The following is a 14665-nucleotide window of genomic DNA, read 5'->3' on the forward strand; positions in this document are numbered from 1 at the left end:
TTATATAGTAGAACCTTGGTTATCCTGCACCCACGGGGAATGGACGATTCCGGATAAGTGTAGTTTCAGGTTAACTGAGGTTTCCCAGCCATTCATCATTAGACTTGAATGGGGGGACTTGTCCCCATTCACCTCTAGTGCTGAATGGCTGAGAAAAGGTAAACAAGCGTCATCAAGGTTTCCCTTTTCTCAGCTAATCACAGAGCGGAGCAATCAGCCGAGCTCTGCTCCACTCTCCTGATTGCTCTGAAGCCCTAGCGGAGCTGTGGTATGTGTTCTTGGATGCAGAACACATGCCACAGCTCCACTAGAGCTGCAGGAGCGATCAAGAAAGCAAGATAAAAAATTATTTCCAGCTTTACTTCTCTTTGCAGCCTCTGGAAAAAATAAAATATGGCTTTACCTTTCAAGGGCTGCAGAGATATGTACGGATGTATTATCTTTAGTGAAATTAAAGGTACTAAAAATAAAACATACTACATACTAACATACTAAAAATGTTTTCATCCTTATCTGCACCACTGTTGTCCAGCTACATGCATCTTTATTGCTGCTGGTATAGCTGAATATGCTTTGCCTCAAAAAAAAAAACAAAAAAACAAAAAAAAAAACCTGTCTAAAGCCAGCCATATCTAGGAGTGCCTGATAATGACATTCCCATGTATTATTTCGAATACGGATCTCATACACTTGGTTCAGAGAAATACATATTCACCTTACACTGACATCCTTTTCTAAATGTGACCCTTTTGTGTGTTTGTCTTGTATTACCAGTTATAACAGTCTGGTTGGTACAATTTCTTGTTAGCAATATGGCTTTTATTAGAGACCCGATTACATCACGTTGATCTTTGGCAAAGAGTGTTGGAAACCATACTTGCCAAGCAGGAATCATTCAACATAAGAAAAGGCAGTGTGGTCTAATGTAAACTTCTGGCCAATACCATTAGTCCTCACCAAGCAGTACCAAGACTGCTGATGTATATTTAAAATAAACAACTGGTCTGACATGCCAGTAGATCTGGGTCTATGCAATAAACCTTCTATGCAAAAAGAAGTTTATGAAGATGTTTTCTCCAAAAAAAAAAAAATATTACTTCAGTTCTCAGTTTGTTGAACCCATTGAAATGGTCAGAATCATACCATGACTGTTATAACTGCTTTCTCTATATGAATTACTTTGTTTTCCTGCTATTTCAAGAATTAGTTTTGTTTCTCTGTTTATAGATTAGTAGTAGTAAATATGTTGCTTCTATAAGTAAATTTGAACTGTCTAGACAGAAGTTAAAGCTTCACATTTAAACAAATTAATTTTATTTGGTTATGTATTTCACTGATTTATGAAAGCTGAAACAAAAGCCTGCCTTTCATTATTTAGCCCCTTTGTCTATACTGTGACCAGGCCGTGGACATTTGTCTGTTTATATATTTTTAACAAGTTGTAAATAAGCTTTATAAGAAGGCTGCAGGTAAAGTCTACAACAGAGGTACTGAAATCTCAATGCTTCTTTTGGCAGCAGTCTTTGCAGTTTGCCACGGTTTAACTAAACTTTATCTGTTGCAATCTATGAAAATGAATTGCTCCATAGTGTCCTCAGAGAAGTCAGTGCTTAATTTAAAGCTCTTCTATAGGAATATATAAGCACTTGAGTATCCATAGTCTGGTCTTAGGTACACTCTAGGACAACCTGAAAGACTTCTGGGAGCTGACATGACCAGTTGGTTTTAGGAGTTGCTGGTTTCTGGCTGTCAACCTTTAACTACATTTTAGTTTGAGGATAATCAGCCAGGAGTCTCCAGGTTCTAAATCAAATTGGCATTGGCCACTTCCAAGTTCTCACGACAGGTTTACCTAAACAAGTGACCTAGAAATACTGTTTTTAATCATGTCTGTAAGGTAAATCTGCTAATACAGTCTCCAGCGCTTTCATGGAGATATCTTTGTTTCCATTTCCTTTCCACAGGCCTAGATGCCTTGTGTGACTCTAACTCTGTCTCCTGCATGACGGATGCGCTCCATCTTCAAGCTTTAACCTCTCTCTCCAGTAATGACCGCTGTCTTCTAGCACCTCTTTGTAGGATTTCCATCTGAGCTGTCACACACACATCCTTTGTAAATTGACCATACTCAACTGAAAGAACCAACACTTCTTCCTCTTCCTACACTACTTTTTCCCCCCCTTCTCAACACTGTACATGTGTAGCTTTGTCAAGCTGTTACCTAGCTATGAAGATCTGTAATCCAGTCATACAGCGATGTGTTATTCCAATGTATTCAGTCGCTAGGAAAGCACTTCTAAGCTAGTTGCTCTTTTACTGAAGGTAATTTAATATCTCGAGGTCCATTAGTGGCATGTCGAGGACCTCTGCACAGAAACTGTACCTTGTAGAAATAAAAGCATGTACTGCAAATGCTTGATAATACTATCAGTGGAGACCCGTTGTGTGGATACCATCGACTTTGGATGTGAATGGATCTCCTGCCTCAAGTATTAATGGGATTTAGAGCTATTTCAGTCTTAGTGTGACTTTTTTGGCAGTTGTGCTTCTTCTACTAATCCTCGAAGTGTATGGTGATTTGTGTACATGTCTTTCTAACTTCTAATAAACTCTCCAACTGACCCCAGCCTTTGTCTCTCGTCTGCTCGCTTGTCTCCTCTGTAGTTTTTTATTCTTAATATTTGACTTCATTTCTAAAACGCATGGTTGGTGTGTGATTCCTCTGGTCTTTTAACAGTATTGAAAGTTGTGAATGTTTAACCAGACAACTTATGGTAAGATGGACTAAAAGGAACCAACCTGCTCTCTGCTGAATCCATGTAAAGCACAGCAGAGCCTTATTGGAACAGAAGGTCTATATACATGTTTAAAAACAAATCCCAAAAATGATTTCTCGTACATGTCATAAACACTTCATAAGTGAGAAATAATCCCCTTTTTTTTGGAGATTTGTGATGGAAAGTGGCATGTAAATACCTTCTGTTCCAAAAAGGATCTACTGTGCACAGATGTATAAGTGAATGCAGTGCATCTATGAGAAAATTCACTGGGCTACAAACATGTTTTGCTTTGCATACAAAATAAAAGTATCACAATTACACTAAAATCATTTTGTGTTATGTAGCAAATTTCTACAGTTTGTAACACAAGTGGGAATTTGAGTGTTTTAAATTGAAACCGGTGATGGCTAAATGTCAGAATTATACAAACACACACCTACACCCTCATAACATGCTTACCTACAAATGTCTTTCTTCTACTAACTTCTTAGTTTATAAGACTTTTTTGCTATGTGACTACCAGCACTATGACTATGGTAAAATCTGCTTAATCTTACTATAGATATGGTATGAGCTGTTTTCTTGTGCAATATGGAGTATCTTTCCTTTGACACGTACTAGGCAATGTACAGAATACATTGTACAAGTCCTCAGAAGGGTCATGAACTTGCTGAAGGAGTCATTGAGCTATATGACACTAATTGGTGGTGACTACTGTATCAACTAAATAGACATCGTGTTTTAACAATGCCTAGAAGCAGAATGCTTTTTTTGTTGGTAAAAATCAGGCAACAAATGTTTTTTCCTTCTGTACTTAAATTCTCTAATGCTGATTTAAAGGGAAACATATACCTACAGATATATATAGACTGCCATTGCATATTTCCTTTTTTCTGACTTCATTGCTATGGAAGTCCTGATGCACAAAAAATAGGCAAATAACAAATCCCAAAAAGTAATAAAGTCCCATCACAGCCAGACAAATAGGATTCTTAGGTCCTTAACTGTAGTAGCCCCCATTAATATCCTAGAACAGGTTCCCTTGAAGTTTTTTAGGGCTGAACCTTTTAAAACTAATAAATCTGAAGATGAACTAAATATTAGTTTTCACTCATGCATCAGTTGGGTTGATTTACTAAAGAAGAAGAGCATGTTCAGCTGAACATGTGCATTATTATTATTATTATTAAACAGGATTTATATAGTGCCAACATATTATGCAACACTGTACATTAAATAGGGGTTGCAAATGACAGATTAATACAGACAGTGACACAGGAGGAGACCCTGCCCCGAAGAGCTCACAATCTAGTAGTTGGGGGAATTAACACACAATAGAAGGGGAGATGTGTATGGTGGGAAATAGTGAGGGTTTCAAAATACAGAACAATATGGGTAGGCAAGTTTTAAAAAAATGGGCTTTGAGTGCCCTTTTAAATGAGCAGAAAGTAGGAGCAAGCTGATTAGTATGAGGAAGACCATCCTTGAGAATTGGGGCAGCTTTAGAAAAGTCTTGTAGCTGTGCGTGTGATGAGGTTATGAGTGAGGAAGTCAGTTGTCGGTCATCAGAGGAGCGGAGAGAGTTTCTGGGGTGTTTTTTTTTTTTTTTTTTTACCAGGTGAGAAAGGTAAGTGGGACAAGAACTCTGGATGGATTTGAAGGCAAAGCACAAAAGGTTGAATTTGATTCTAGGGTGAAATGGAAGCCAGTGTAGAGAACTACAAAGAGATGCTTTGAGAATGAGTTCTAACCCTAGGTGGAAGTTCACTTTGCAAAGAATACCAGTCATATGCAAAAGGGAAAATATAGGATTATTGCTTGCACATTCACTCTGCAAAAGGGAGCATGTTCCAATTTTTCAATAATCAACCTCAGTTCTGTCTCCAAAAAAAGCTTTTAAATTCTGTATGGGATTGTCTGTTCCTCTGGATCTCCGCAGAATGGCCATAAAAATTTAGGATCACAGTCTGTGAAGAAACTGTTATTGTAGCTATATATGAGTAGGCTGTGAGCAGCTAATACTGATCCCAGCCTCATTGACCTAGAAGGATTTGGTTTAGAATATTATTATATTTGAACATAAGCTAAAGCTATAGAGTCACAATAACAAGGTATATGGATGTGGTATGTTTTCAATCAGTGATTTTTTGGGTGTGTCTGAACCTTACAGCGTAACCCTACAGTGTAAAAGAATGCTGTTATTGCAGCGACAATGTTAAGCCCACGAAATTCCTCTTTAATTTCCTCTGCTCAGATTACTCAGGTTTTGTTTTGGCTGTTTAAAGTGGACCTGTACTCAAGTGCTTTATAAAAACCTAGGTTACTGTAGGTTACTGTTACACTTACTGAGCTGCCTAAATGAGGAAAAAAAACAACCTACATTCCTCCCCCAAAACATCTTGCCCCAGGTATTCTGGTGCTGGCCAGATCTGTGAAGACCTAGTTTCTTTTCCATGTGATCGCTTGTAAAGAGTATTGGTCAATCCCAACTCTTTCTAGCTGTCCGACATGATATGACTAAGAACCTAAGACTTCACGTAGAAAGACTTTTGTTTTACATGAGTATATGTCAACTTTTAAAAAGAAAGCTTTGAACAGGCAACAAGGGTATGAGTAGTATAGGAAAGTAATTCAATTATACATTAGGGCATTGCAATACCAAAAACATTCTGGTTAGCTTTGTAGTTGTTTAAATTAGGACTTTTTTTATATCATGTCTTTTTTGCAATTGCAATATAAAACATCAGATAGATACTGTTTCCTTAATCTTTACCTGATTGATGCAAACTCAGGCTTAATGTGGAACTCCAGTCAAACAGCAAGCACATAGAATAAAAATAGTGACGCCGTTATTGACCGCGGCACGTTTGCAGTCACCTCCTATTTACTAGCCTGCTTGTTATAATATACATGAGCATCATTCCAGGGGTGATATCTAGCTGTGTTGCAAGCCTCCTCCTCAAAGCCCATCCAAAATAGCCTCTTCCCTCTGCTAATGGCTAAAAATGACAGCATAATGTCAGAGTTAGAATCTTGATGCAGGTACTCCCACTCTCATAATGATTATTGGAATTATAGGAAGTACAATGCAGAATATGAAGAATAACTAAAAATACATTCACAATAGTAATGACAATATTTAAGCTTCATTTTATGATGTATGTTAACTCAAACTTTTTTTTCACTATACTTTGCATAATACCTTATTATATATGGCTTACCTAAGAAAAAGGTTTTTGTAACTCTCTTGCAATTTGTTTACCTATTGATCATGACAGCGGCATCACTCCCTTTTTCAGGCGTACAATGTCTTGTAATGCTTTGCAATCAGTAGCAGCATTCTCAGCCTGCTATACATTCTCCTTCAGTTGGTATTTAGGCAGTTTATCAGTTCTGCAGTTCCAATGACTAAAGAAGAGTGCATGGTGGGTGGACAATGCTGCTGCTAAACCCAAGGCAGTGGATAGATTTTCACAAAGTGAAAATATATTCTTGGTCTATATACACATTTTGTTTTAAATGAGCACATAAGTGCTTTAAATGTTTGCCTGGAGTTCCATTAAGCATAGCCATTAAATATTATTATTATTATTAATATTATTAATAATAAGCAGGATTTATATAGAGCCAACATATAAAGCAGCGCTGTACATTAAAAAAGGGTTGCAAATGACAGACAGATACAGACCGTGACACAGGAGGAGGAGGAGTGGACCCTGCTCCAAGATTAGATTAGATAACTGCCTTTTTGCTTTAAATAGTTTTGTATGTCAATGATTACCATATTATCAGAGCAGGCACCATCACCAGGAGCTTTACATAATTTGAGCACGGCCTGCTTTTGTTTTTGGGTGATACAAATGTATGAATGCATATGAAATAAGGATTGTAGTTATGCTTTGGGCATGAACCCACTGCCAAGGTAACATTTTTGGACGGTATGTTCGTTTATGTTTAATCCATTATTCTGCTTTCCTCCTGGTTCTGTTAACATGGGTCAAATGAGCATTGGTAAATAGGTATATTCATTTTGTATAAGATATTACTGTAGGTCGAAGTGGCACACAACACTTCTTGTCTGTATCATAACCTTTATTCATGTCCTGTTAACCTTTTGTTTTAGGATGGCACTGGATCTTTAAAACGCAGCGGGTCTTTTAGCAAACTTCGCGCTTCCATAAGACGCAGCAGTGAAAAGCTGGTCAGGAAGCTGAAGGGAGGCAGTTCACGAGATGGTGAACCAAAGAATCCTGGGTAATTATCCAATTCTAGCCGGGCCGCTGGTGTCCACGCTTGTGCTTCCTGTAGTTTTAACATTGTGGTGAAGTAGACTATTTCTTAAGACTGTTTTGTAAAATAAAAATGAGGGATCACAAAGCAGCAGGAAATGATACAGAAGATTCATGTTCTATTAATCTGTATATTTGTAACATTACAGTCAAGAAAGGTCATTTCATTATGTATATTATATTGTTGCTTTATATTTTATCATGTCAGCATGGAATCCTTAAAGCACGACTCCTCTTTCTGATTTATAGGGGTTACAAATGCTATTCATCATTTGTTTCCTAATGATTTCCAGTTGGAAATGTTACACTTTTCTTTGTGGTCAAGTGGAATCTGCAGACAAAGCTGTCTATGGAATGCAGCCAAATCTAAGCAATACCTTACCTGGTTGAACTAAAAGACATAATGAAGCATTTCACAGACTCGGTGTGTCTGCAGTTTTTCAATTTAAAAAAAAAAAAAAAAGCTATGTTTGATCATTTCTAGTCACAGAGCTCTTTTTAGAAGCTTGAGTAGACACTAAAGGAACATAATGGCTAATAATATTGATTCCATATCTTGGTCTTTACTATATAAAATACCATTTTATTGCAGGGATTTCAATGCTTTTAGGTGTTTGGGTTTGATGTTCATCAACTGCTGAAAGGACTTTTCTCAAAGCATATACTGTAGATAAATTTGAAAAGGTTACAAGGTGGCATGTACATTATCAGGGGGTCTTTGAGAATTGTATTTTTGTATATAGTAAATAAATTTGTATATTTGTTTTTCCTATGCCTTTCATGAGACAAAAACGGCTCCTTGAGAATTAAATTGCCTTATTTACAGCTGGGATAGCTGCTTTTGTGTACAGATGGTAAGATTCTGTCACTAGAAATAATCTTGTTTTGATTGTTTTCAGTGACAGATTGACCAAGCACTGTACACACAGCACTGTTCAGTTTTATGAAGAGGGAAGAGGATGGGAGGCTCGCTGCTGCGTCCTCCTCCGACAGTGGTCCTCCCCACTCAGCTGTTTACTGATCCACCTCAGCAGATCACCAAACATTTTCGCTGCTGTATACAATCTAGATTTTCGCTGAGATGATCTTGAGCATTCATCTTGGTCAACAACCTTCTATTGTGTGTACATAGCTTAATACAGTTCTAAAAACAACAGAGGCTGATTTCTTTTCATTTAGGTCACCTCCGCAATGATCTGTTAATGTGAGCATGCCCACAGAGACATAGGAAACATTACAATTTTTAGGGTATAACAAATGTTACAGACATAGACCCCAACTATGCAAGGGTATTAAGCAAGTTAAAGTATAATGGCTTTTATGGGGGTTCTTCTTTAATCTGTGTACAGATATTTAAACCATGGTTGAAGCAAAACTAAACTCGCAACTACTCACCCATTTAGTTCACATGTTGATTGGCTGTGCCTGGATGATGTAACTCCTACACAGGTGTTTGGGATTTTATTTGTTCCCAACACATGCAAGGGAATCCGGGATTGCCAGGCCTCCCCGGCAGCCAAGACTAAGCTGCGCATGTGCAGCTCAGCACAGTCTAACAGCTGGGCAGCGAACAGGCGGGTAAGAGCAATTATTGCAGAGGGGACCTCGTCTGGCACTTTTCTGCAATATTCACCTGCCTGGATTGCCAAAAAAGGGGACTTAAAATTTCACATTAAGAAATTGTTACAAGTTTGTCACAGCCTTCACTGTTACCAAATACATGTTGTCAATTGTATCCCATATAGTGGACTTGCTGCTCTTTTAAAATGTACTCCTTTAATGAATAAGTTCAGTGATCTGGCCAACAACCCTAAATGGGTTCCGGGCTGGGTATCACCTCTTTAGACATAACCTCTTTTTTGCTAGCAGCTGTCTGGAATCCAGTGCAGCAGGAGAAAGTTTATAAAGAAGTGTTCTCCTAATATAAAACAAAAGCAGTCCTGGCCACTCAGGGGTCAGCAAAGTGAACAATCAATAATCCTTGTCTAAACTCAAAAACAAAAATGCAATTTGTTACAGTTTGCAGACCTTAGGTGAGCTGTCTGATTTGATTTTTCTGTTTAAAGTATTTTTCCTTTTCATCTGGCGTTTCTGCCATAAACAGATTTCTTGTCTTTTCGCCATTCACTGAACTGTATCAGGACAGCAGAAAAAGATAGTGTGAATTGTCTGCCTCTTTGTCCCTATTGTTCTAAACATTGAGGGGCTTGGTTCTGTAGTCCTTAGTATTACCTAATTAAATGTTACATTTTTGTTTATGGGTTTAACTACTTGAAATCTAGCATTCACTATTTCAGTAGTCTTTTGTACATTTGTTTACAATAAATTCTTGAATTAAGACATCAAACTCCCAAAAGTGCATAATATTATTTGACTGGGTTTAGTGATATTCCGCTTACATTTTAACCTGCCACCATTCCAGCAATGGTGCACTTTTATAGATTCAGAAAAACTGGTTTTGTTGCAGATCAGAAAACAGGGATGATGTATTACAGAGACACGTTTAGCTTTACAGCCACCAGATTTGTTGAGCTCTGCCCAACTACTAAAGTAAATCTTTCGTATGAGAAACACATCCGCTGCTATTGCTGAACTCCTCAAAATGCAACATGCTAATCAGGTTTGGAAGTGATTGCATACATGTTCTGGCTGAATGTTCAGAGTATGAAAGGTCCAAATAAAAGCCAGGCAACAAGCATTTTAAGAATGACAAAAATCTATAGCAGCTATTTTGTTTCTTTATGTAAAGGTTTCCTTTGCTCAGTTTCAGTTGTTAAGTACATTTCAGTGTTCTCCCCAGCCCCTTTTAGCTGGGCGCATCACCCAGCACTTTTCAGTAACCACCCGTTACTTTTTGGGTGGTTACTAAAGAGTTTCGTTATTATACACGGTGCACCACCCGCCGATGAATTAATGCCTTCGTTGATAAAAAAAATTCTGGGTTAAACACTGCATTTGATGCTCATTCATTCATAGTTTTGCAGTTCAATTTATTTCAGAAAATGACTATGCCTTAGTAGAAAAGCCTGTCCTCTGCTAGCATGCTGTAGAGAAGAGAAGAAACCTTTCTCCTTTATCTGGAAAGGTCCAACATGCCCCCTGCTAAGTCTGATCTAGCATTCCAATCAGCAGAGAGCATAAGCTTTGCTCTGTCTTGGCAAAGGGTCACCCTTCAGCAGAGAGGCCACTGCATCCTTGCAGGGATCCTTCTTTTTAAAGCACACTGGCAGCAGACAGGCTTTTACATCAAAGCTGTGACTATTTTCCACAGAAAGGGAACTATATTTAGATGATTTGAACTGTAAATTCAGTAATTCTTTATAGGACAATATTGATCTTTGTTTTGTGGTGACATAGAGCTCTTTAGTAAAAAAAGGGTTTAATTGGGAAACTAAATATCCTTTTAGAATCCACTGTGTAGAACAAACGTTTGGCTTTGAATAAATATTTCTTCTATAAGACCTAATATGCAAACAAATTCCCATTATCTTTATGGATGCCTTGTTGATAAATAAATGTGCTTTATTTTACCACAATTTTATGTTTATTTTTTTGTTTGACTTGAATTTTTATTTGTTAAAGCAAATGTCTGTCCCGATTAATGAATTTTTCTGCCAGGCCAAATGTTGAATGTGTCTGTTCTAATGTTTGTACACTCAGGCCATCAGCCTGCATGGTCCCTTCTTTCATTCCTGCTGTTTATGTGAATAAGTGATATGTGTATGTTCTGCCTGCTTCTAGCTAATGATTAACCAGATCACAAGCTTCATAAATATGGATTGCAAATCATCTCTGGTCTCTGTGCTCACCAACTGTGCTTTATGTATGAAGGAAAGATGCTTGCCCAAAAAGATTTCCTCATGCACCCAATGAAGAACCATTGGAAGAGAAAATTTAAGTATACATGTTTTTAATTTTATATGGTAAGGAAAAAACTCCTTTCCAATTTTTGTTTAATTCTGTCCATTGAATTTTTGTTTAATTCTGTCCATTGTTAATTTTTCTTAGTGACAATTTTGGAACTAAAGGTGAAGTCCAAAATTTTGAGTCATCCCTTCCAGTGACTATTAATAGAATGTTTACCAGATTTTGGAAACATTTCCTGTTTAGAGCATAGAGCAGCAAGTGAATGAAATTTGGTAAAGAAGTTGTACATTTCTTAAATCTTAATTTTTTTCCTTTGCAGCCGGGGGATCATTTCCTCACTGCAAAAGCAGTAATGGCTGAAAAAAAACCTTTGTTTGCATACTCGTATGTCCTTATGTCTTTATGACAGATAGGGACAAAATCCTTGGAGCCTTCTAGCCAATGCCATTCTTTTTTAGTCCAGTCCTAATACATCTATGACAACGGTACAGCAAAACAAAGTATCCAGCTTCTCTCCCACAAAGAGGAATTGACTTTTAAACACTGCTCAGTCAGCCATTTGTTCACTCCAGAACCTCTGGTTGGCCAAGCCTATGAACGACCATTATGTATGGGGTTTTCTTTAGGTACAGTTTGTGAGCCCAGGGAGCTGTGGATGATGAGAACCCATTGCTCTTCACCAGTTTAATACCTGTCTGTTTTCTATTGCTTTTAATGTTGTGATCTTTCCTGATTGCTATAAATTAGGTTAAATGTTCATGTTAACCAATCTCTGCCAGCTAAAGACCTAAAGTATCCTAATAAATAGGGATTTTTAGAGCTGACGGTGGTGCATTGTGGTTACCTCATATGAACTTCTTGCTAATATTTTTGAAGTTACAAGCATTTTCACTATCTAGTGAATTATTCCCCTTAAATATTTTAGTGAGCAAGTTTTGATATTTTAGACTTGACTGGCTGTGAGTTTGATCCAAATGACTGACTCATTAGGTAGTAAAGACAGGATCAGAATTATCCCGAGGCCTTCGCCTTTACATACAAGTCAACAACACTTCTCACATATTTCTAGCCTTATAGTTTTATTTTCACCTTTTAGGAAATTAGCATATGATTTTATACCAGCTCTAAAGGCATACACAGGTAACAATATGTCCACAATGGACATATTGGTAAATGGCCTATTAAAGTGTAGATTAGGGATTAGTAACTCATTGCTGCCAATCAAAATTGTGCATACATTTTACAATCTTGCACAAGAAAACAATAACTTAATAAACCAACTTGTTTCTATAGATTTTTGTGTACTCATAGGTTGGATACAGGGTTATCCTGGGGGAGTGATGGGGGAATTGCACAGCTTATTGCAGTTTAGAATTCTTTGAAACCTTTCTGAAGTGTAATACTTCATTGGTAGAGCTGAAAAGGCATTATGTGTATCTGCCACGTGATCTCCTAAATCCCAGTAAACTGTAGTCATAGGAATATAGTAGAGGTGAGTAAAATATATATCCTACGTTCATCTACTCTGCTTCTCCCAAAAGGTGTTGGTGGAAATGCTCTTTTTAAAGGATATCCATTAGCAAGCAAAATTATCCATTAAACACTATTGTGAGAATTGCTATTACAGAGTGATCAATGCACCACTGTCACCTATAAAACTTCAGAATGCAGTCAGAACATTTTATTGGGGAAAATGGAAAAAGTGGACTTGTCACCATTGAATGTTGTGCCCATCACTTTTAAGCAGAGTACTCACTTAAAGTTATGGTCACGGCCTTAAATCCAGGATTTTTTTTTTTGCCTTTAGTTTTGAATGGCCATATCCATACACCATAACACCCCCCCCCAAAGACTAATGCTAGACTTTTTGTCTGTTTATTTTTATCACCCCATTGAATGACCCATTTTCAGGTTTTTCCCCATAAGGTATTAAGCTAGACAAGTCCACTATATTGATGAAATGTTGCTGTTTTTATGGTTAACGCCTTTTCTACTGGAAAGTTGCAAAGTCTTCGGAGATGAGCACTGATGGAAAAAACTGTGCATAGGAGAAGGAGTATGTCTTGTATTGCTGTGATTCTCATTGGTTGGTTTGTCCTTGCATGTCCACTGTCCTGGTTGCAGCATGAAGCGTGCCAGTTCACTGAATGTTCTTAACACGGGCGGCAAGGCTGCTGAGGACCATATGCAAGTAAGACGCCCCATCATGTTCTTACATCTTCATTTAGTACTAGTATGTGTGTAGCAATGTAGACATTAATGTACTGCACTGCTTAATATGTTGGTGCTATATAAGTTATGTTTATTAATAAAATAATAATAACTGTATTAGACAAAGGACAGCAATGGAGTGAGCTCTAGTGTCACTTTAAGAAACATTGTGGAAAACATTAACAAAGAGAGTTGTACAAAGTGAATTCTTGTTAAATAAAGTAAAAAGTGTAGTTATTCACACTCGTATTACATCATGCACAGTTTATGATGTGTGCTTAGTATAAATGTGCCCATCTGGGGAATTAAAAAAAAAACCACCTAGTAAGCACCTAACATAGTAACTGTGTTTACGTCAATTTATCTCATACAGGGTTGTTTTAAGGCATTTGCTTTCGTCTACTGTGTCCAGAAAGTCATATTACTTTCAGGCAGTTTTAATTAGACAGATAAATTCACAGACAAAGTCTCCCTGTATGCTTTTCAAGGCATTTTTTAATAGAGTATGCACAAATCATAAAATAGGCATACGTAGTCTAAAACATAATTACAAAAAAAAAGACTTACATACCAGAAACCATATATTATGCACATTGTAAATAAAGAAATGTGCTACTCAACTTTTTTTTTAAATCTCCCCAAACTTATTAGGCCGATGTACATGGGCTTTTAGATGTATTTATGATGCATGCATATTGCCAGTAGTGAAGTAATAGAGGCAAAGTACGAACTGATATTAAGGTTACCTTAAATTATCTAAAAGTCCAAATACACCAACCCTGTAATAAGTTGGGTTACCGCTTCTATATACTGATAAACTCTATACACATATTCATTTTGACATCCACCTAAAGGGAATAATTTACTAAAAAAAATATAGGCTGTCCACATAGAAAAGTGAATTATCCCCTTGCAAGTTATACTGCTCTTGGCTTAGTAAATTAAGCGAAGAGCTGTTGATTTCAACAATCCAAAACCCTGTTTTTTTTGTTTGTTTTTTGTTTCTTGCAAGATCGGGTATTCCCTTGCATGATTGGGTATTATATGCAAGATGAACTATCACTACATTCCCTAAGCTAAGTGAATTATCCCTTGCAAGGTGATAATACATTTTTATTGGTTGACATCCTATAATTTTTCAGTAAATCAGTCCCAAAGTGTTATTGCTTCCCCAAATGTCCTGTAGAAATCTTATGGACTCTGTAATAGGTAATGATTACCTATTTTATTAGCTTATTCTTTAAAGACACCTTTAAAATACAATGTACACAATGGGAAATGCTAAAGTTGTGCTTATAGCCATGAGAAAACCGTGATATTTTACCCTTGTAATTTACAAGTGGTTTTCATTTTTTCCCAACTGTCTGTGTGGAGTTTTTTATTGTCTCCCTGTGACTGTATAGACTTTACATTACGTTCTTTGAAGGTGGGACTAGCATAGTACTAGAAAATATATGAATCCCATGTTCAAGGAACTTATTGTAAAGCCCACACAGTCACAGGGAGATAATAAAAAAA

General features: G+C 37.1%; 1 protein-coding gene across 11 annotated transcripts in view; it reads left to right on the forward strand.

The window, feature by feature from the left end:
- The window catches only part of KLC1 (kinesin light chain 1), a 64364-nt gene that overhangs the window by 46769 nt on the left and 2930 nt on the right, over positions 1 to 14665 (forward strand). For 6 of the 11 annotated variants that reach the window (XM_072427426.1, XM_072427430.1, XM_072427429.1 and 3 more), the window contains exons 14-15: positions 6904 to 7034; positions 13061 to 13127. In XM_072427426.1, coding sequence (XP_072283527.1) covers positions 6904 to 7034; positions 13061 to 13127 — 198 coding nt within the window. Of the gene's footprint in view, positions 1 to 1964; positions 2627 to 6903; positions 7039 to 13060; positions 13128 to 14665 lie in introns of those variants that run through there. The other 5 variants (XM_072427434.1, XM_072427435.1, XM_072427436.1 and 2 more) reach the window with 3 other exon arrangements.

Source organism: Pyxicephalus adspersus, chromosome 12 (assembly GCF_032062135.1).
Source record: "Pyxicephalus adspersus chromosome 12, UCB_Pads_2.0, whole genome shotgun sequence".
Classification (NCBI taxonomy): domain Eukaryota; kingdom Metazoa; phylum Chordata; class Amphibia; order Anura; family Pyxicephalidae; genus Pyxicephalus; species Pyxicephalus adspersus.